Source organism: Octodon degus, unplaced genomic scaffold (assembly GCF_000260255.1).
Source record: "Octodon degus isolate 3935 unplaced genomic scaffold, OctDeg1.0 scaffold00295, whole genome shotgun sequence".
Classification (NCBI taxonomy): Eukaryota; Metazoa; Chordata; class Mammalia; order Rodentia; family Octodontidae; genus Octodon; species Octodon degus.
Genome location: NW_004524871.1, coordinates 1,097,082 through 1,116,535, shown reverse-complemented (window position 1 = coordinate 1,116,535; position 19,454 = coordinate 1,097,082). Strand labels below are relative to the sequence as shown.

Sequence of the window (19,454 nt, the reverse complement as noted above, 5' to 3'; positions counted from 1 at the left end):
CAGCTACTTGAGAGGCTGAGGCCGGAGGATCATGAGTTCCAGGCAACCTAGGTGACTGTCCCTTGAACCCACAAACTGCGTGGCAGATGGTCAAAATCTGTCGGGCGTAGGGTGCCTGCCTAGGGGTCCGCACCGCCGGCTGAGTTCCAACTCAGTGAACTGCGAGAGACCACAGAGGCGTTGGTCCCTGTGACCCCAGGAGACTGGGGGAGCGAGCGGACCGGGGCCTGGAATAGGAAAGGCTGCCATTGGTCTCTGAGGTGCCTGGGGCGGGGCGAAAAGGAAGAGGCGGGTGGAAGGCGCGGTCAGATGGGCCAGAACCCCGGCCTCGGGTCGCCTGGCCACAGTTGCCGCCGGCGTCCGCGAGGAAGCAGCGCGGCCATGCGGGAGATTGTGCACATCCAGGCGGGCCAGTGCGGGAACCAGATCGGCACTAAGGCGAGCGGGCCCCGGGCAGGGCGCGGGGTGGCTGGGGTGGCGGGTGGCGGCGGCTCTGACGCTCCCACGTCCCCAGTTCTGGGAGGAGATCGGCGGGGAGCACGGCATCGACCCGGCCGGAGCCTATGTGGGCGACGCGGCGCTGCAGCTGGAGCGGATCGGAGTCTACTACAGCGAATCCTCGAGTGAGTGGACCGGCAGATGGAACCCATGACCTCGGGGCCCCGACACCCAGGGACCCCAACAGCCTGGGACCTGGGACCCCGAGATCCCATGACCCCGAGGCCCTAGGGGCCCCAGACGCAGGGACCTCACAATCCTGGGACTCCACCACCCCCAGGCCGTGGGATCTCGACGTCCCCAACCCCTGTCAGGACCTGACCCCTCCTTCCCACGCGACCTAGCTTTGCTCTGGACGCCTCCTATGGCCCAGCGGCTCCAGGAAGAGCTCTGGCAGGAGGCCGAGGCAGGCGCATCGCTCGTTCCCTGCTCGCAGGGTCGGATGTTCGGTCGGCTCACTCAAACTGCGCTCGGCTTGTCCCGAGGGTGGGCGGTGAAGCGGCGCCGCTGGTGTTGTAAAGATCAGCCCAGTGGATCCTGGCCCAACTTCTCAGTGTTTGAAGGCTGGAACAAAGCAATGGGATAGTAGAGTTAGTGCGTTCTTGAGAAAAGCAATGTTTGTACTTTTTCCAATTTAAAATGTACCTTTTCTTAAGGATTCGGGGCTAAAAATTTGAAAAACTTTCTCCCATATATTTTTTCTGGTCCTTCGTTGATCTCTAAAGACTTCAGACTCCTGAGAGCAGAAACTCCACAAGCTCTGGGCGGGTAGCTAAGGGACTTAATGAAGGCCAAGGCTTCTTTGCTGCTAGGCTGAAAATCATCCCTGCAGTCCTGGATTGGGAGGCCCCGGCCCCGCCCCTGAGTCTACCCAGGCCACGCCCTCAGCCTGGCCCAGCCACGCCCCCGAGCCTACCCCGGCCCCGCCCCTCAGCCTACCCGGCCCCGCCCCTCAGCCTGGCCCAGCCACGCCCCTGACCCCTAAGCCGCTGCAGTTCTGCAGTTTTGTTACAAAAGTGCCACATGCCCCCACTAAAACAACACATATCGGCAGGTGCTGGCCAGGCACCCACGCATAGAAATACCCCGTCTCATTGCTGGGAGTCACTTCCTGCCCACGCAGAGGGGCGAGCGGTGTGGACGACTCACTGGGTTTGCTCAGGCAGCAGTAATGATAGCCTGGCACCCGGGGTGCAGGAGGGAAACCCGGGACCCACCCCGCGGCCCCCGTGGGCTCGGTGCTGGACGCTGCCCCGTGGGACCCTGCCGTCCTGCTCCTGGCCACCGCCGCCGCCCGCTCCCAACGAGGCCACAAGGAGCTCCCCTGGAAAAGAGCTGTGGCGTGGGACACCACGGGGGTGTCGTGTCAACACGTGGCCGCGTGTGTGCGAGTGGCCAGTGCACACGCCCAGCTGCCCGGTGCTGACCCTGGCCGGCCGTCTCCCTGCAGCCCGCAGGTACGTGCCCAGGGCCGCGCTGGTGGACCTGGAGCCCGGCGCCGTGGACAGCGTGCGGTCGGGGCCCCTGGGCCCGCTCTTCCGGCCCGACAGCTTCGTCTTCGGTGAGTCCCCGCGGCCGCGGCAGCCGGCAGGCGGCGCCGACCTCCGCCCGCGGCGCTTCCTTCTTTAGAACACCGGGTGACTTTCGGGGTAATGCGGAGCGCGCCGCACAGAGAGCCCGCAGGGAGACAGCGGGCGGGCGGGCGGGCGGCTGTCCCCAGAGCGTCCCCCGCGAGCCCCGGGCTGGCCAGACCCTCGCGGAGGCGGAGGCGGAGGCGGAGGCGGCGGGCGGCTGCTCGGACTCAGGGCGGCGCTGTCGGCCCGCCCGGCCTTCCGGCTTGGCGCACACTTTCCTGCCCGCCCTAGTCACAAAGCCCGAAAGAAAAGGATGGAAAAGCGCCCTGATGCAGAGTGCACGGAAGGCGGATCTGAAAGCGCCCAGCTACGTCAATGCAGGGTGCTTGGTGCCGCACAAACCATGTCTTGAAACTACCACTTTATTAAGAGACGTGCCTCTGAGAGGAAAAGCTTGCTTATGGACAGAGATACCCCAGTGCGCCAACGGCCGCATTTCCCTTCAGCCCAAGGGCCTCTCGTCCCACCAGCTCAGCCAAGGACCCCTCGTCCTGCGTGCCCGCCCGTGCTTTGAGTTCTGGCCTTGTGACCTCAGCCCACACAGCTCAAGCTGTCTTGGGACAGGGACCAGGTCCAAACTCAAAGTTCAGCGTGTTCCATATACACCTCCATACACAGCCAGAGGGTCATGGATATGGTATTTTTAGGGCATTTGTCACGGTGATCTGTCCCCAAGGCCAGGTGGTGAATTTTCCCTGCTGTGGGGAGGACACTGCCATGTGCGCTGGAAACGGTGATCCATCCCTCTTATCCCAGCACTTGAAAGACTGAGGCAAGAAGACGTCCGAGGGTTTCAGAGCAGGATTGGGATTTTAAGGTTAGGAATGGTGAGCTAGTGAAAGGCAGTGTGTCCTTCATGACTTGTGAGAGGTAGTCATGGCTGAAAAGCCTCATGGTGTAGACACACTGGAAAACAAAAAGGCACCAGGGAGAGATGTTCAACCCAGAATAACAGATGCTCCTGTTCCCAGAACCACTGCAGGGAGGATTTCTCACAGCTCCTTTGAGACCAGGTGGCTCCCCCTGCCCCCAGTACTGAGATTCAAACTCAGGACCTTGCATTTGCCAGGCAGGCACTGTGCCACTGAACTATATCTCCGGCTAGGGGGCATTTATTTACGGGAGTGAGAACTGAACCAGCACCTTGCACTGCACTGTGCCCCAGACACTTTCCTTTCTCATTTGACAGGGCTCTCACTACATTGCCCAGGCTGGACTCAAACTTTCCACCCTCCTGCCTCAGCCTCCCAGACTGCTGGGATTCCACGTGTGCGCCCCATGCCCACTGAGGCCAGGCAGTTGTACAGAACACGCCAGGCTCACTTCGGAGGCAGGGTGTTGTGGGTTCAGTACCCACAAGAGGAGACAAGGACAACAAGCAAATTTAAAAGCCGTTCTGCAGACGGTGTCGAAGGCTGTGGAGGTGGAGCTGTCCTAACTGTTCTTTATCTGACCGAGGCTGGAGGACAGGCACAGACCTGCCCTAAGTCTGGTTCTCAGGCAGGAGGCTGCTGTGGGGGAGAACACTACCACCTCGGCTTCCGGCCTGTGATGGCGCAGGGCAAGCTCGGTGCCCTGCACCCAGCCGGAGCTGCAGCCCATGGGGCTGCCTCAGGCAGGAGGTCCAGGCCGCGAGGCCCGACAGCCTTACGTTTGCCCTGAGATACCACCATTTTCGTTTGCTGCTTTTTACTGTTTTAGGTCCCTGCTCTTGACGACAGCACTCAGCTGCCTTCTGCAGAGGCTCTGAACTGAGCTCTGACCTGGTCCCCAGGGAGCCCCCGGGAGGTCGCCCGCTTCCTGCCCCACATGCTGTGCCCAGGCTGCTTGGGGAGCAGGTAGACAGATGCTGGCAGAGCTGAGGAAGGACGACTGTTTCCTGGTCAGCAGATGAGAAGGCAACTGGCCAGGTGGCATGGTGCGGCAAGCTGGGCAGGAAGGAAGAGAATCTCTTTGCTCGTGCAAAGAATCAGCAGGTGCAACCAAGCCTGGGCTCCCAAAACTCAGGTGGAGGGAGCAGCCCTCACTGGGGCGGCCTGCCCAGATGGTGGGGTGCAGGAGGCTAGGTCACCCAAGCCCCACTGGGCTCTTTCCCACGGCCACTTCCACTTTGAGAAACTTCACTCAGTACGGAAACCCAAGCAAGGTTTTATTTACAAAGTGAAAAGCAGGCGCCTGCAGTTGCTTCCTAGGAACACCCAGCGGCCGTGTAGCGCGGACCCCCTCGCCCTGCTCTTTTGCCCTGACGTGTTTCCTGGGAGGACAGCGGGCTGGAGACAGCGCGTATGCGTGTGCACAGAGCTTTGTGTTCCCACACGGGATCACCCACCTGGCCCCTTCGGCCTGAGAAGTACAGCAGCTCTCAAAGCCTCCATGAGCCACTCTGTCAGTCAGTGACCCCCACTCACTGAAGTTTAGTTTCCTGACAGACATATTTTTACAGTATTTGCATTGACTGTCTACAGTTGCACTGACTGTCAACTACACGTCGCAGTTAAAAGTGCATGAGCAATAATGTTGACACCGAGCCTGCTAGGATTGCAGGCATGTTCCACCACAACTGGTTTTGGAGGCCAGCATAGTGCGCGCAGGGTTCTGGGGCAGCCACGGCATGTGGCACAGGGATGGAACCCGGGCCCTTGCCCTTGCCAGGCGGATGTTTATACTGCCAAGACATCTTCCAGCCCTCAAAGTTGTATTTTGAAAAAAAAAAATTGAATCAAGGGCCAGGCATGGTGGCACATACCTGTAATCCCAACACTCAGGAGGCTGAGCAGGAGGATCACTGTGAATTTAAGACCACCTTGGCTACATAGTGAGTACAAGGCCAGTCTGGCCTACATAGGGAGGCTGGTCTCAAAAAACAAACAATAAAAGTTCACTTTTGCCAGCTAGTTCTAGGATTGAAAAGGAATGGGACGATAACAGTGAAAAACTGATCCCCGCCCCATGCTCCCAGCAGGGACTTCCAGGGACAGGAAAGGGGTGACTGGTGTGGGGTGTGACCCATTATTGAAATCCAGGTCATTTCCACAAATGCAAGCTGCCGGCTGACAGATGAGTGCGGATGCTGATGACAGCTGTCTCACTGGGGGCGTCGGCCTCAGAGTAAGGCCAGAGACTGGCCCGGCACCATAACACACACACCACTCCCGTTTACATGTAAAGGAAGGCGAGATTTTTCAGGATTTTTGTGAGCAAAAACAACAACAGAACTGACCGTTAAACCTGTCTCATTCTGGCAATATTTAATATTCACTCTTAGGTAAATACACTAATTGAAAACTACAAAGATAATATGTCTGAACCACTGTAACCAAGGGGGTGTAGAACAGTTTCAAGTCACTGGGCTTATTTTAGATTTTTAAATATAGTCTATTGGATATTGATAATAATTGGGTGTTTTTAGAAGGGATAATTTAAAAATAGCACCATCATCTGAATTTATGAATCTAGATGCCAACCTAAAGTGAGTGAGAGATCTGCAACTCACTGAATTTGTTAGTGCATAAAGGACATTTCATGGAGACGCACGGCGTCCGGAAAATCAGCAGCTGCTGAGCTCCTCCCACCTGGCCACTGCTCCTGCACGCATCCTCGGTGCACACATCCTGGATCCTGAGGGTTCTCGTGCCTGGCTGGGGACACCGTGCAGCTCTGCTGGAGTCCGCATGTCACCAGGTGTGCCGGATGCCTCTGAGGCCCCTGGGCTGACAGCCCCCAATGCTTACAACTCTTTCTTTAGAGACGATTCCTGCAGTGTAGTCAACCCAGGGTAGAGTTACAGAAGGCTACAGTCCCTGGAGAGCAATCACAAGCAGATTTCCAGGATACCCTGAGTCTGTCACCCAGCCAGGGGCTGTCGATGCGCTAGAGGGAGCCCTTCACTAGGAGAATGTGGGTGCTGCTGCTTCCATCAGGTCTATGACTGGTTCAGATTCAGGCTTGCTGATGGGTCCATGGGGCTGTTTGATTGACAGCTGTCACATCTCTGGGGAAAATGGTGGGGCTGAAACCTGGGAGTTCTGGGGAAGGCTGGCTGTGTCCATCACAGCTAATGGGCCCAGGAGGCTGGGAATGCCAATGTTAGCCATGTCGGGTGCCCTCCTCCACAGGTGCTAGGGGCAGGGCGCCTCCAATGACAGGCGAGCCATGCCACATGGGAAGTGAGATGCGGTGGTTACTGAGCCACAGGGAGGGCACAAGTGGCCCAGGCATCTCTATCCCTGGGAGGATAGGGCAGGCCGGGACAGGCAAGGAGAGGCCCCAACGGGCTCTAGCCTGACCACAGCCCCAGCCACATGGGGAGACAGGGACACTGGGCTTTTACTGCCTGTGTCCTCACAGGCAGCAAGCCTTCCATGGCTGACAAATGTCTCCAGTGCTGTCTTCTGGACAATGAAATGCACTCAAACACAGCTGAGCGCAAGAGCCGGTCTTTTCATGTCAACATTTCTCCTGTAAGACAAGACTGCAGCCACATGCACCACCGTGTCACCAGCTGCCTCGCCTCTAGTCACTGAGCTCCGCAGATAAGACACCAAGCTCCTTCCCACAGCAGAACGAACTCCTGAGGGCAGAATCACTTCCTGTGCTGAGCATTTCATTGTGCGGGCAAAATAAACTGATTCTAGAGGACAAGGGAGCGGGCCCATTCACATGAAAAGGTTTTACTGTCTTAGAAGTGTTTCTACTGAGTACTGGTTGACTGTATCTTGTATCCAAAGAACCGTAGAACCAATGATGTTTTGGATTTCAGATTTTCCTGGATTTTCTGAACATTTGCACATTTAATACGAGGCCTTGGGGGTAGAAACCATGTCTAAACACGAGGTTTGCCAGGTGTGGTGCTGCATGCCTGTAATCCCAGCATTCAGGAGGCTGAAGCAGGACCACTTCAAGTTCAGGCCAGCCTGGTCTACATAGTAAAGCCCTGTCTCAAAACAGATCAATCAACACCCCACAAGGCTCACGTGTGTTTCACACACACACTTCATACTTATTGCCTGAAAGTAACTTCATTCAGTATTTTTAATGTGCCCACGTTTTGACCGCAACCCCTTGCACAAGTCAGGTATAGCATTTTCCACTTGGGGAAATAATGCTGAATTTTGGAGTGTTTTGGATTTTAGTTCCAATTAGGGATAGTCAACTTACACAAAATGCAGAAAACTTCAAAGAGAAGTGAAGCTGATTTGCATGGTGGTCATATTGGGAAGGACTCCAGGGCTTTCACAGAATGACGCCCCATCCCTTTGTTTCACTTTTGTTTTTGAAACAAGATCTTGCTGAGTCTCTGTAAGTTGGCCAGGCTGCTCTTGAACTTGTTGATCTTCCTGCCTTGGCCTCCCAGAGCGCTGGGTCCATGGGACAGCTCGAGGGCCTGACAGGTGCTACCTCAGGTCTGCTCCCACTCCAAACCCACTGGGGACACCGCTGACCCCGTGCTCTCTTGCAGGACAGACAGGCGCTGGCAACAACTGGGCAAAAGGCCACTACACGGAGGGCGCAGAGCTGGTGGACACAGTGCTGGATGTGGTGCGGCGGGAGTGTGAACGTTGCGACTGCCTGCAGGGCTTCCAGCTGGCGCACTCGCTGGGTGGCGGCACTGGCTCGGGGCTGGGCACACTGCTGCTGGGCAAGATCCGCGAGGAGTTTCCTGACCGCATGGCGCACACCTTCAGTGTCATGCCCTCTCCCAAGGTGTCGGACACCGTGGTGGAGCCCTACAATGCGGCGCTCTCCGTGCACCAACTGGTGGAGCACACAGACCAGACCTACTGCATTGACAATGAGGCCCTATATGACATCTGCTTCCGCACCCTCAAGCTGGCCACGCCCACCTACGGAGACCTCAACCACCTGGTATCAGCTACCATGAGTGGGGTGACCACTTCGCTGCGCTTCCCGGGCCAGCTCAATGCCGACCTGCGCAAGCTGGCCGTGAACATGGTGCCCTTCCCACGCCTGCACTTCTTCATGCCTGGCTTTGCCCCCTTGACTGCACGGGGCGGCCAGCAGTACCGCGCCCTGACCGTGCCTGAGCTTGCCCAGCAGATGTTCGACACCAAGAACATGATGGCTGCCTGTGACCCGCGCCACGGCCGCTTCCTCACTGTGGCTGCTGTCTTCCGTGGCCGTGTGTCCATGCAGGAGGTGGATGAGCAGATGCTGGCCGCCCAGAGCAAGCACAGCAGTCGCTTTGTGGAGTGGATCCCCAACAATGTCAAGGTGGCCGTGTGTGACATCCCCCCACGTGGGCTCACCATGTCTGCCACCTTCATCGGCAACAGCACAGCCATCCAGGAGCTGTTCAAGCGCATTTCGGAGCAGTTTTCAGCCATGCTGCAGCGCAAGGCCTTCCTGCACTGGTTCACAGGCGAGGGCATGGACGAGACGGAGTTCACTGAGGCAGAGAGCAATGTGAACGACCTGGTGTCTGAGTACCAGCAGTATCAGGACGCCACAGTGGATGATGGGGATGAGACCTTTGAGGAGAGCGAGGAGATCCAGGAGTAAAAGCCAAGCTGCACCTGCCACCCTTAGGTTCCTGATGGCCAGGTGGTCACAGCGGGGAAGGCTGACCACAGGACACAGGGCGCTGGCTGGGGCTGGAGGGAGAGCAATGGTCTGCAAGGGCAGGAGGCAGGTGCTCAGCAGCCAAGGCGGGGAGTGGAGGTCTGCCCGTGCTCAGCACTGACTTGCATGAATCTGCCCATGGGCCTTTGCAGCAATCCTTCAATAAAGCACCATGCTGCTCTGTGGCCTCGTGTGTGTGTCTACTTGCATGGCCATGGGTCACTGGCCTCTCCCTGGTTGCAGCCAGCAGGCAGGATGTATCTTAAATCTGGGGCCTTGGGAGCAGCTGCATGTCCCCCGGCTCAGAGCAGAGGGGCACAGATGAAGCCCCCTGCCCTCAGCCTGCTTCTGTGGTGCCTGCTGGGGTGCAGCCCCCAGGTCAGCAGAACCTCTTGCTGCTGGGCTGCATTCTGCTCCCATGTGCCCTACTCGGGACCAGGTGCCTCTTGCCCCAAATTTGCCATCCAGACAGGCAGTACCCAAGTCCACCCCCCCCCCACACCAGGGTCTGCACAACAGGACTGGCCATCACAAGACAGCCCGAGGTTCCCACACAGATCTGGCTAGAGTTGCTGGCCATTTACATGGGTGGGGAGAGTTTGCTCATCCCGCAGGAAGGCTCCAGGCAGCCCAGCCCCTTCTATCCATTGGTGCCCTCGAGACTGTTGCTGCTGGGCAGGGGCACCTGACCAAGCTCTCCCATGCAGCACGGCAGGCCTGGCCAAGACACAGGCTGCCATCCAATACAGCTTGGGCGTCCCTAGCTCAGTGGACTCCAGGATTTAGCACACAGCAGCACCTAACTCTCCTGCACTGCTGCCCCTGCAAGAGTATGGCAGACTATGACTGCTGTGGGGTCGTGCCACCCACGAGCCCAATGCAGGGTGGAGCCGCAACTCCAGGCCCAGCTCCCAGGTGTTACCATGATGGCAGGGCCAGCTGCAGTTCCTGCCTGATCAGTGTCTCATTTGCCACTGGCAGGACCTGGCACACACCAGCACCCCTGCCCACGGCAGGTCTTCTCATGTGGGGAGACACCAAGCCCCCACAGATTTGGCTTAGCTGCCTCACAGGAAACCCCTGCTTTTCTGCAAGGGGCCCTGCTGACAGACCCTGTTCTGTACAGTGTGAGACAGGCTTTGAGGGCTCCACAGGCACCAGGAGGCATCTCTGGACCTCTGGGAAGAGTGGGCACAGGATGGAGCCCATGTGGCCTGGGCCACTTCCTGGCCCATGATGTAAGGTTCTACCACATTCTGTCTTAAATCTGAAGTCATCAAACACACAAGAAAAGTTGAATAACTCTGAGGGAGGGAGCCGACACACATGTAGAAGCAGGACTGTGATGGATGGGCACCTCGAGTCTGAGGGATGGCACCTGACTCGGCCGCCTTTCTGCATTCTGACCCCGAGGGGCCTGCTACCTCCTCTGAAACCCAGGCCATGGCCCCAGCACAGCCCATCAAGTAGCTGTGGCCCAGACAGTGAGGCCCAGGAAGTTGCAGAGCCAGCAGGGCCCTGGTACCTGGCCCCATACTTCACCCAGTCCCCAACGGTACCCAGTCCCGACTGGGCGTGGGACCCCGTCACTGAGATTCTAGAGACGCAGTCTCTTCTGATGCAACATAATGTAAATAGAGACCTTTGTGTGCTCAGGAAAAATACAGTGTTCACATTTATTTCTGATGTAAAGAAGCCATATTTACACAATACATTCACATTTTTAAATATGTTACAGCTCTCTAGAAAACCTTTCACTGAAACAATAAATTGTTCACTTAAATCAATATATTCCATCAGCACTCGAATTGAACTCCACAGCCTGTCTGTAGAGAGAAACTGAAGAGAGCGAGGAATGCAGAGTGGAGGCGCACAGAAGCCTGCTCCTCCACACGCAGTTCCAGGCGGCTGCCCGACCACAGCCGCTGCTCCATGTGGGGTCACCAGGCTCTGCTGGGCCCTGGAAAGGGCCTGTCCCGCCGTGACATCGGAGGCTCAGCAGGCCGGGCTGCCCTCTGGCACACTGAGCTGCAGCAGCGCCCGCAGGCACGGCAGCGGACTACAGCGGCTGCCTCGGACCTGTCTGCATCTGGCCGGCACCCTTCTGGTCCGAGGGCTCCTCCTCCTCCTCCTTCTCCTGCCCTTTGTTCCAGCCCTTCAGGCCCTCCGGCAGGGAGGTGTCCTCATCCAAGCTGCCCGTGCCTTCCACAAACTCTTCATACGTGGACTTCTCTGCAAATGGTCTGGGGCCCAGGAGTGCAACCATGTCGTTCTTATCTAAAACTTCTTTCTCCAGCAACAGAAGCGCAACCTGAAACACAGACCACTTCCATTAAACGCAGGTGATGTAGCAAAGCCTATGCAAAAGCAAAGCCTTCAGAGCTGAGCTCGTTCCTAAGAAGGGGCCAAGATGACTGAAAGGTCGCCGTGGGGAAGACCAAAGACCCTGGAGCAAGCCACACCCAGCACACACAAGCCTGTGCTAGGGACAAGGCCACCGCTCCCGCGCCAGGCAGCATTCAGAGGCGTGGGGAGCTCGCGGCGCAGCAGGCTGCTCTGCTTCCCACGCGGTGATGGCTGCTTCTTCTGTCTGCTTCGCACCTGGGGCCTGACTCAAGCGGGGCGCTGTTGGTGAAGGCCTCAGCTCGCGCCTGGTCCTGTGACCTGGGCCACTCCTGGCTCGGCCCACACCGCCAGCCCCTGCGTGGCAGACTTCACTACATCTCTCAATTTCTGGAGCTCTTCAGGTTTAAGCAATGCTGCACTTGGGAAGTGCTTTTTTGCTCAAATTGTCAAAAGTTTTTGTCTAAAGTTCCCTTAACAGTGCTTCTCTATGCAGAACTGAACTGCTGAAGGCTGTTCCAGAATACAGAGCTTCAGGAAGGGCAGTCGGAGGGAGGTGGGCGGCGAGCACAAGAAGCGAGGAGCAAAGGCATGGACAGAATGCAGGACGGGAGGCGAAGACAGAAATGCAGCCCCAGGGTCTGCGCTTGCACAGGCCACAGGGAGACAGGGACGTGAGGCCCGCAGGCCCTGAAGGACACCGAGAGGGCAGGCTGCATCGAGCTGCCCAGAGCCAGGTGCTGCGTGCCTAGGCCGACTTTCTGCCTACGGCTCCTGAGTCTACAACAAGGCTACATGGTAATTAACTTTCTTCTGTCTTTCCCATGTTAGCTTTTTTAATTGGACATTTCAAGTAGAAATGCACACAACACAGCTGTGGGTAGCTAAGTCATTGCAAACAGACTGCAGCTGGCCCACCGCGCCAACATGTTCCCACTCCGACGAGCGGGACGAAGCCCGCACCCTTTCGCTCTTTCTCCAGTCCCAGGGCCTGCCTGTCAGCCAGCACAGTGCTTGGAGCCACAGCACCAGGGACAGCACACACAGGAAGGGTGGCGCCCGGGTAGGGCCTGGCTCTGCCATGCAGCGCGAGGCTGCCGGCACCCCTGCCACCCCACTCAGCCCACGGCCCAGCTCCGGGCCCACACACAGAAACCAAGGCCAGGATGCAGGCCTGGAGCAGAAAGGCCAGCCCCTCCACGCCTTGGCCTGCTTTCTAGCTGACCTTCCCCCAAGGATGGGACCGGACCCCAACTGTTCCAGCTACTCCCCAGCACACAGCTGTGCACCATGGAACGGGAGTCTCCCCGGCCTGTGAGTCCAGACCCTGCAGGAGCACTGTCCCCAGAGCCCAGCGTAGGAGCTGCACCGGTGGCACCACACGCAGCTTCGCCCTTGTGCCCAGCAAGCAGTCAGACCCACAGCAGTGGGTACACCCTGTGCCCAGACCACACCCTCCACTGGCCACCTCCCGGACCTCTCAGGCCTGGCTGGGCCTGGGCACCATGTCACAGGACGCTCCCAAAGCTACTCCTTGGGCCACCTGCAATCTGCACTGTGGCCTGTGCCCTGCTGCCGCCAGCCTCCCTCCACAGCTGAGGTCACAGACACATGCCCTCTCAGTCACAGCCCCACCCTGGACCTCTGGAGCCACCGAGCAGGACCCACCGACGGCGTGTTGCCGTCTCCGGTCTCTCCAAGGGGCTCTGCCCTGTGTGATTCCTGACAGCACAAGGAGCACATTCAGAGAACAAATACGGCCTAACTCGGGGTGTGCGTCCAAGGGACAGCACAGTTCCTGAGTACAGGAGACCCCCCGAGTGCGGAGGCCATCCCTGTCACAGCGCTGCTTGTTCATCCCTTTGCCACCAGGGCTGCCGTCCAGCCCGTCAGCCCACAGTGGGCCCTGTGCTGGGGCCCTCTGGCTCACTCCTGCCTGCCTGCATTGCTCACTGCCACACGGGGAGACCCTGCAGCCCTTGCAGGTCGTGGGGCTGCTCCCAGTTCACTCAGGGCACAGCACAGAGCCACAGCCGGCAGGGACCCCAGCCTAGCCCCAGACGTGGGGCAGGCTCCCCGATGGGCACCCACCTTCTCCACATCAGCCTTCTTCTCCGTGAGGAGAGCCACAGTTCTCCTGTAGGCCTCGCTGATCAGGAGCCGCATCTCGTCATCGATGAGCCTGGCGGTGGCCTCGCTGTACGGCTTCTCTAGCACCATGTCGCCCTGGCGCGGGAGGTCGAAGGAGATCTGCCCAACCTTCTCATTCATGCCAAACTGCACGATCTGCAGAGAGCGATGGGGTGGGAGGGACGCTTCCTGCCCTGGGACCAAGGGGCCAGGACACCTGGTCCTGCTTTGGATCCTCTCCAGGACCAGAGTCGGGCACTCTCAGTATAGGAGACTGTGAGGGAGGCAGAGGAGCCCAGCGCGATGGGCAGAAGGCTGTGAACCTGGGGAGCCGACACCAGCAGACCTGGGTGTCTGCTCATCCTGTGCACTATGTCCTCACAAAGGGGCCGCAGAACAGCAGGGAGGCCGAGCCACTTGACTCTCTGAGAGCCCATGTGCCAGTGCCACGCAGAAAGCCACGCTGGCTGCAGAACCCAGGCTGACTGGGGAGGAGTGAGTGGGGCAGAAGCCGAGTGGTGCAGCAGGGACACAGTCACCACCTAGAACCACGCGGAGGGACGCTGGTTTGCCTGCCCCACCCCATCCCTGCGCTTCCCACATGTGGCCAGGGCCACAGGCAACAGGCTGAGATCCAGAAGAACAGCTGAGCAACAGGGCAGTGGGCTGCGGGCCACGCCACACCCAGGATGCCACATCGTCCTCACAGATGGTTGAAGAGATGGGAGAGTGACAGAAACCGGCAAAAACTGTGAGGTCCACCCTAGAGAGACTGCAGCACTGCAGTGCAGGGAAGCATTACAGTGGCAGAAAGAGCCTTCCTTTTTCTGATACCCGGAATTGAACTCACAACCTCCTCGCTGCCAGGCAGGCACTGTGCCACTGAGCTAAATCTCTGGCCCAAGAAAGATTATTCTTAAAGCAGGTATTAAACTAAAAAATGAACAAGAGCACATCACCATAGTAACCTGAGAGAAAATGTCAGATTAAAAATGATCAGGGGGCTGGTGAGATGGCTCAGTGGTCTAAAGCACCTACTTGGAACAAGCTTGGCAAAGCACAGGGACCGCGGTTCAATCCCCCAGCACCACATGCCAGCCAGCCCCGCCCCCTGGTGGGCTGAGCTGGTCACACACACACACACACACACATACACACACACAATAAATAAATAATTTAAAAAAAATGATCAGAAAAAACATTTTAAGTTAGATATGCTGGTGTGGGACTGTAATCCCAGCACTCAGGAGGCTGAGACAGGAGGGGCACTGAGAGTTTGAGGCCAGTCTGGGCTGCACAGTGAGTTCAAACCCAGCTTGAACTGCATAGCAAGACCCTGTCTCTAAAAAAAAAAAAGGCCCCACTTAAACCCTTAGAAATACTTAAAAGTGCTGAGCAAAGAAGGTTGCAGCATAAGCTAGTAACAGTTCTCAAAGGAAGTCACGTCCACCGTGTCCAAAGACAGCAAGGCCTACTGCCCAGACACAGATGCCAGGGAAGTTACTGCACATAGGAACAGACCTCACAAGTCAGGAGAGGCTGCTCCACAAGACTGGGAAGGATGGACAGGACGGACAGGAAGGGTCCTGCAGTGTTCAGGGCAGGACCCTCAGGACCGAAACTTTAAATGCTATAGCAAAGTTTCTTTTCAGAAACTCTGGCTGCTCTACCATGAATCTAGGAAATAGCCCCTGCCAAGAAACCCTGAGCTGGGGAATCTGGAGCAGACACGGGTGCGAGCAGAGCCTGGCAAGCTCACCTGGGCATAAGCGCTCTGTGTGACTTTCCGCAGGTCATCCTGGGCGCCAGTGGTGATCCTCCCAAAGAAGAGCTCCTCAGAGACACGGCCACCCAGGGTCATGCACATCCGGTCCAGGAGCTGCTCCTGGGTGTACAGGTACTGCTCCTTGGGCAGGTACTGGGCGTAGCCTAGACCCTTGCCACGGGGGATGATGGACACCTGCGAAGAGAAGATCCACGTGCTACACAGCCTGCTGCAAACAGCCAACAGGGCATGTGTCCAGACAGCTAAGTGTGACAGCAGGGGCCAGCCAGGGACAGTGAGCAGATGGACTTGCAGGTCCCTCAGGCTCTGCCCAGGACTTCTCGTCCTACTCTAAGACTCAAATGAGATCACTTAGTCTCAAAAACTGGTGCCTTGAAGAGGCAAAATTCAACTCTCTGCATCTGCAGCCACTGCCTTGCAGAAGGGACAGGTGACAGCTGCAGCTCTGCAGCCTGCTTTCCTCCTGGCCGTTTTACTGCAAAAAACCATTCAACAAATTCCTTTAACCTACCTTTATTTTTTGGTATTGGGAATCAAACTCAGGACCTAATGCTTGTGAGGCGAGCTCCGTGCCACTGAGCTATATCCTCAACCCTCCTTTTAACCTTTTTTAAAAAATTCATTTATGTATTTGGTGCAGGCTCTCTACGCAGCTCAGACTTGCAGCGATCCTCGTCTCAGCCGCCCCAGCTCTGGGATTACAGGCCTGACCGCCACGCCTGGTTTCTGAGCCAGCACGGTGTGCCTAGGGTTCCAGGGCTGGCACAGTATGTATGCAGTGCCGGGAATCGAACTCAGGTCCATGAGCTTGCCAGGAGGGTGCTTAGACACCTGGTCACCTTTGTGAGAAACCAGAAACTCTTCCCAGAGGCCACACTGTTTACACAAGAGGGCCCAACTATTCCTTATCTTTTCCAATGTCAAGGCTGCGTCCAAAATTCTAACTGCTCCTGTGTGCGTTTCTGGCATTCTGTTATTGAGATTTGGTGTGCAACTCCTGGAACACTTAGCAGTACTATTTTTATGCACTGAATACACACTCATACTTCTGGGAAGTGCATGCTCGTGTCTTTGTGTGTGTGTGTGTTGCTGTTGATGCTGCTGTTTTTAAGATGATCCTGGTGTACAGCTGAGGCTGTTCCTGAACTCTGTAGTCCAGGCTGACCTCAAATTTGCAGCAATCCCCCTGTTTGGCCTCCCAAGTGCTGGGATTATAGGAGTGTAATACCACGCCCAGCTCCTTTTTCATTTTCTTAATAGGATCTTTCAAAGACTTGAAAGGTTTTAATTTTAAGAGATCCAATTTATCAACTTCTGAGAATTTCCCATACTCAAGGCGATGAAGACCTATGTTCTCTTTAGGAATGCTGTGGGGCCAGCTCTTAGAACCTATGGCTAGTTGCTTCTCATGCATGACCTTAAGTGCCGGGTTCACTTTCTTACCCACTGATCATACCATCTCTCCTCGAGTAAGGCTGGCTCCTTGTATGACAACGACATGGCCCGCAGTCCCTCTGTGGACTCTGCATGTCCACTAGCCTCTGGCCAGTCCTCTCACCAGGGCCTCTGCCTACATCTACAGCTGTGCGGTCTCAGAACCGGGATGCCCTTCAGCTTTGTTTTGGATCCTACATGCCCACAAAACTTCAGACTTTGCTTCACAATTTCCACAAAATATTCTGCAGTAATTATGGTCAGAGACTGAGATGAAACTATAGATTTTTTTTTTTTTTTTTTTTTTTAAGGCAAGCTTTCTCTTGCCCAGGATGGCCTCAAATTCATGCTTTTCCTGCCTCAGTCTCCCACGTAGCTGGGCTTACAGATGTGTGCCACTGTACCCTGCCTGGATCTGTAGTTCTGGGGGAAACTTACATAACATTCTGTGAAACTGTATTTTTATTTTTAGGTCTGGTTAACTCAATATGCAGGCCCTGTAAATATTTTAAGTATTCCATATTTCATGCTTTGGGGTGCCCTTAAGCATGGACTTTTTTTCCTAGCAATGAGGATGGAACGCAGGCCCCTAAATTGTATCTTCAGCTTCCTTTGAGACAGGGACTCCATAAGTAGTTAAAGTGCACAGGCTGGGTACAACTTTGTGATCCTCCTGCTGCAGTTTATCAGGTTACTGGGATTATAGGCATACACCACCATGCCAAGCTTGCAACTGAATTTTAAAACTCCATTTTCCAATTGTTCACTGCTGATCTACAGAAACACAGCTGATCTTCATGCTCTGACCTTGACTCTGTAACCTGCTAACTTCAGCACTGGTTCTGGGGTCTGCAGGTTCTGGGAGGCCCTTCTGCAATGTCCTGCTCCCAGAGCCCCTCCACTGACTTCAGGAGTCTTCTCTGCTGCCATCTGCTGGATCAGCTGGGGAGTGCATATCGTTCAGCGTGGGGTGGCTCAGCTAGCTCACAGGAGTCTGCACACATATCTAGGGGTAGGGCAGCTTCTCACAGATCTGAGTACTGGCCTCTTGAGTTCTTCATTCCAGCTTCTTCTAACCCTCTGCCACCTCCAGAGGGCAACATACTCCTGCCTGCTGTGGCAGTGACAGCAAGCACACCCAGTCTCCCAGCACAGCTCTGCTCTGTTCAGGGTACCTTCCACGCCTCAGACAGCTGCCTGCACTCACACACACTGTGCCTCCAGGGCTTCTCTACTCTACCCACCCTATCTGACCTCACCTTCAAGAGAGGGTCTGCATGTTCCAGGTACCAGCCAGCCACCGCGTGCCCTGCTTCATGGTACGCCACCGTCTTCTTCTCCTCAGGCTGCAGGACCTGGGTCTTTTTTTCTAAGCCTAACAGGTAAAAAAAAAAAAAAAAAAAAAAAACACCCACTGTTCCAGGAACATGATGCTGAAAGACAGTTACATGCTACACATTCCCCTTTTAAAATGTCACTGAAAGACTAAGCAGCCTACCACAATTCCAAAATTGCTCCTGGAGATGTTTCCAGTTCCACGGGTAACCCACTACTATTATGGAGTACTGGACTATATTGGATTATTTTGCTGAATCTATGCACCTACTAAATTTGAATGGCAATGGAATACCCGTCTCTAACAAAACTAAACAAACAAGGGGATACAAATGAAGGACCATTTTGTAGTAAAAAAAAATACATATATATCTGTATATACAAAATAGGATAGATATATAGCTACTTTCTCCTAGCTCAATGAGAAGAAAAATTGTACTAATGGTGTTTAGATAAGATACCACGTCTGCATCTTGTACTCTGAATATCTACTATGAAGACAACAATATGAAATGTATTAATTACTGTAATTGTCCTACTAAGCTGTTTTGAAACTGTCTCATTGCTATTTCTTTCTCAATAATGAAAAATAAAAAAAAAAAATTAAAACTTGCTTCTGAAGGTCAGGAAAAAGGGAAGGCCAAGTCTGAGGGTGATCAGACGAGGTCAGGATGCACGATCCCTCCCCTAGGTCCCGCTCCACCCTGCTGCTGCTGCTCTCTACTACGCCACACATCCTGGCTGGGGAGATGAAAAGAAATGCCAAACAGCAAGTTCACGGAGAACAAGATGCACTCAGAGTCATCAAGGCCTGCCAAAGGAGATGCTTGCCCTAGAGGCCACCCACGCTCTGTCCCTGAAGCACAGTGGATAACGAAGTGTCCAGCTGGCTCCGGGTCTGGAAACACCTGAGCAGAGCTGGGTGGGCAGCACTGGGCATCTGCACTACCCAACAGCCTGGGGTCTGTCAGCTGGGGAGCAGACCTGACAAGGATATGAACCCTGTAGGCAGAGTCCAGAGGCGCCATGCTACTGCCCAGGACAAGGAGAGCCGAGGGCTCCAACCTGAGTGGGCCTCTGCTTGCACCTGGTCAGAGTGGCCCTGAAGGCAGGTGGTCCTACTTCAATCAGCACACCGTGACAAAGGCAGTTCTGACATCTAAGATCACCTGAGATTTTTACCCTTGAGATCATACTAAGGACATACTAAGGAGACCAGAAGACTTTAAAAGTCCCCCAAGACAAGGCTCACAGAGCTGCCAGGCAAAGCTTACAAGCACAGGCAGCCAGGCCTCTGGCTCTACAGGGGAGCACCTCTTTCTGCCCTTCTTATGGGCTGGGGATGTGTCATTCAGCAAGCATGCCACCAGTGAGATCAGTACGAGAAAACAAGGCACCCTCTTGCAGTGTACCAAGACTCGCCTCATCTTCTCCGTTTGCTGTCCTACTATAAAATAGTCCTGTCTTTGGTTGGGGAGCAGCACTGTGAACAGATGAGCTCCTGCCCACCTTTGGGGTGCAGGCACACATGCCAGTGCTGGCCAGCCCCACAGGCAAGGAGGTGTTTGGCTAGAGCCCACCTGCCCACCCAGCCCTCCGCTGACGCTCCCTTGTGCCTCACCACCAATCACACGCTCGATGGCTTGCTCGAAGTGCTTTTCGTTTATGGAGTCTGAGAGGTGTCGCGCTGCAATCAAGGCCGCTTCGTTACACAC

General features: G+C 55.7%; 2 protein-coding genes across 2 annotated transcripts in view; one reads left to right on the top strand and one right to left on the bottom strand.

Moving 5' to 3' along the window:
- Nucleotides 1-300: 300 nt before the first annotated feature.
- On the top strand, nucleotides 301-8,886 carry Tubb6 (tubulin beta 6 class V). Its single transcript, XM_004647216.3, has 4 exons — nucleotides 301-438; nucleotides 515-623; nucleotides 1,949-2,059; nucleotides 7,591-8,886. The coding sequence occupies exons 1-4, from the start codon at nucleotides 310-312 to the stop codon at nucleotides 8,649-8,651; spliced, it is 1,410 nt and encodes a 469-aa protein (XP_004647273.2). The 5' UTR covers nucleotides 301-309; the 3' UTR covers nucleotides 8,652-8,886.
- A 1,477-nt stretch (nucleotides 8,887-10,363) lies between these two features.
- Afg3l2 (AFG3 like matrix AAA peptidase subunit 2) overlaps nucleotides 10,364-19,454 on the bottom strand; it is a 38,162-nt gene continuing 29,071 nt past the window's right edge. The window contains 5 exon segments of the mRNA XM_004649011.2: nucleotides 10,364-11,022; nucleotides 13,146-13,340; nucleotides 14,944-15,144; nucleotides 17,664-17,779; nucleotides 19,361-19,454. The exon segment at nucleotides 19,361-19,454 is cut by the window's right edge and continues 4 nt beyond it. Of these exon segments, the coding sequence (XP_004649068.1) occupies nucleotides 10,771-11,022; nucleotides 13,146-13,340; nucleotides 14,944-15,144; nucleotides 17,664-17,779; nucleotides 19,361-19,454 (858 nt within the window). The 3' untranslated portion in view covers nucleotides 10,364-10,770.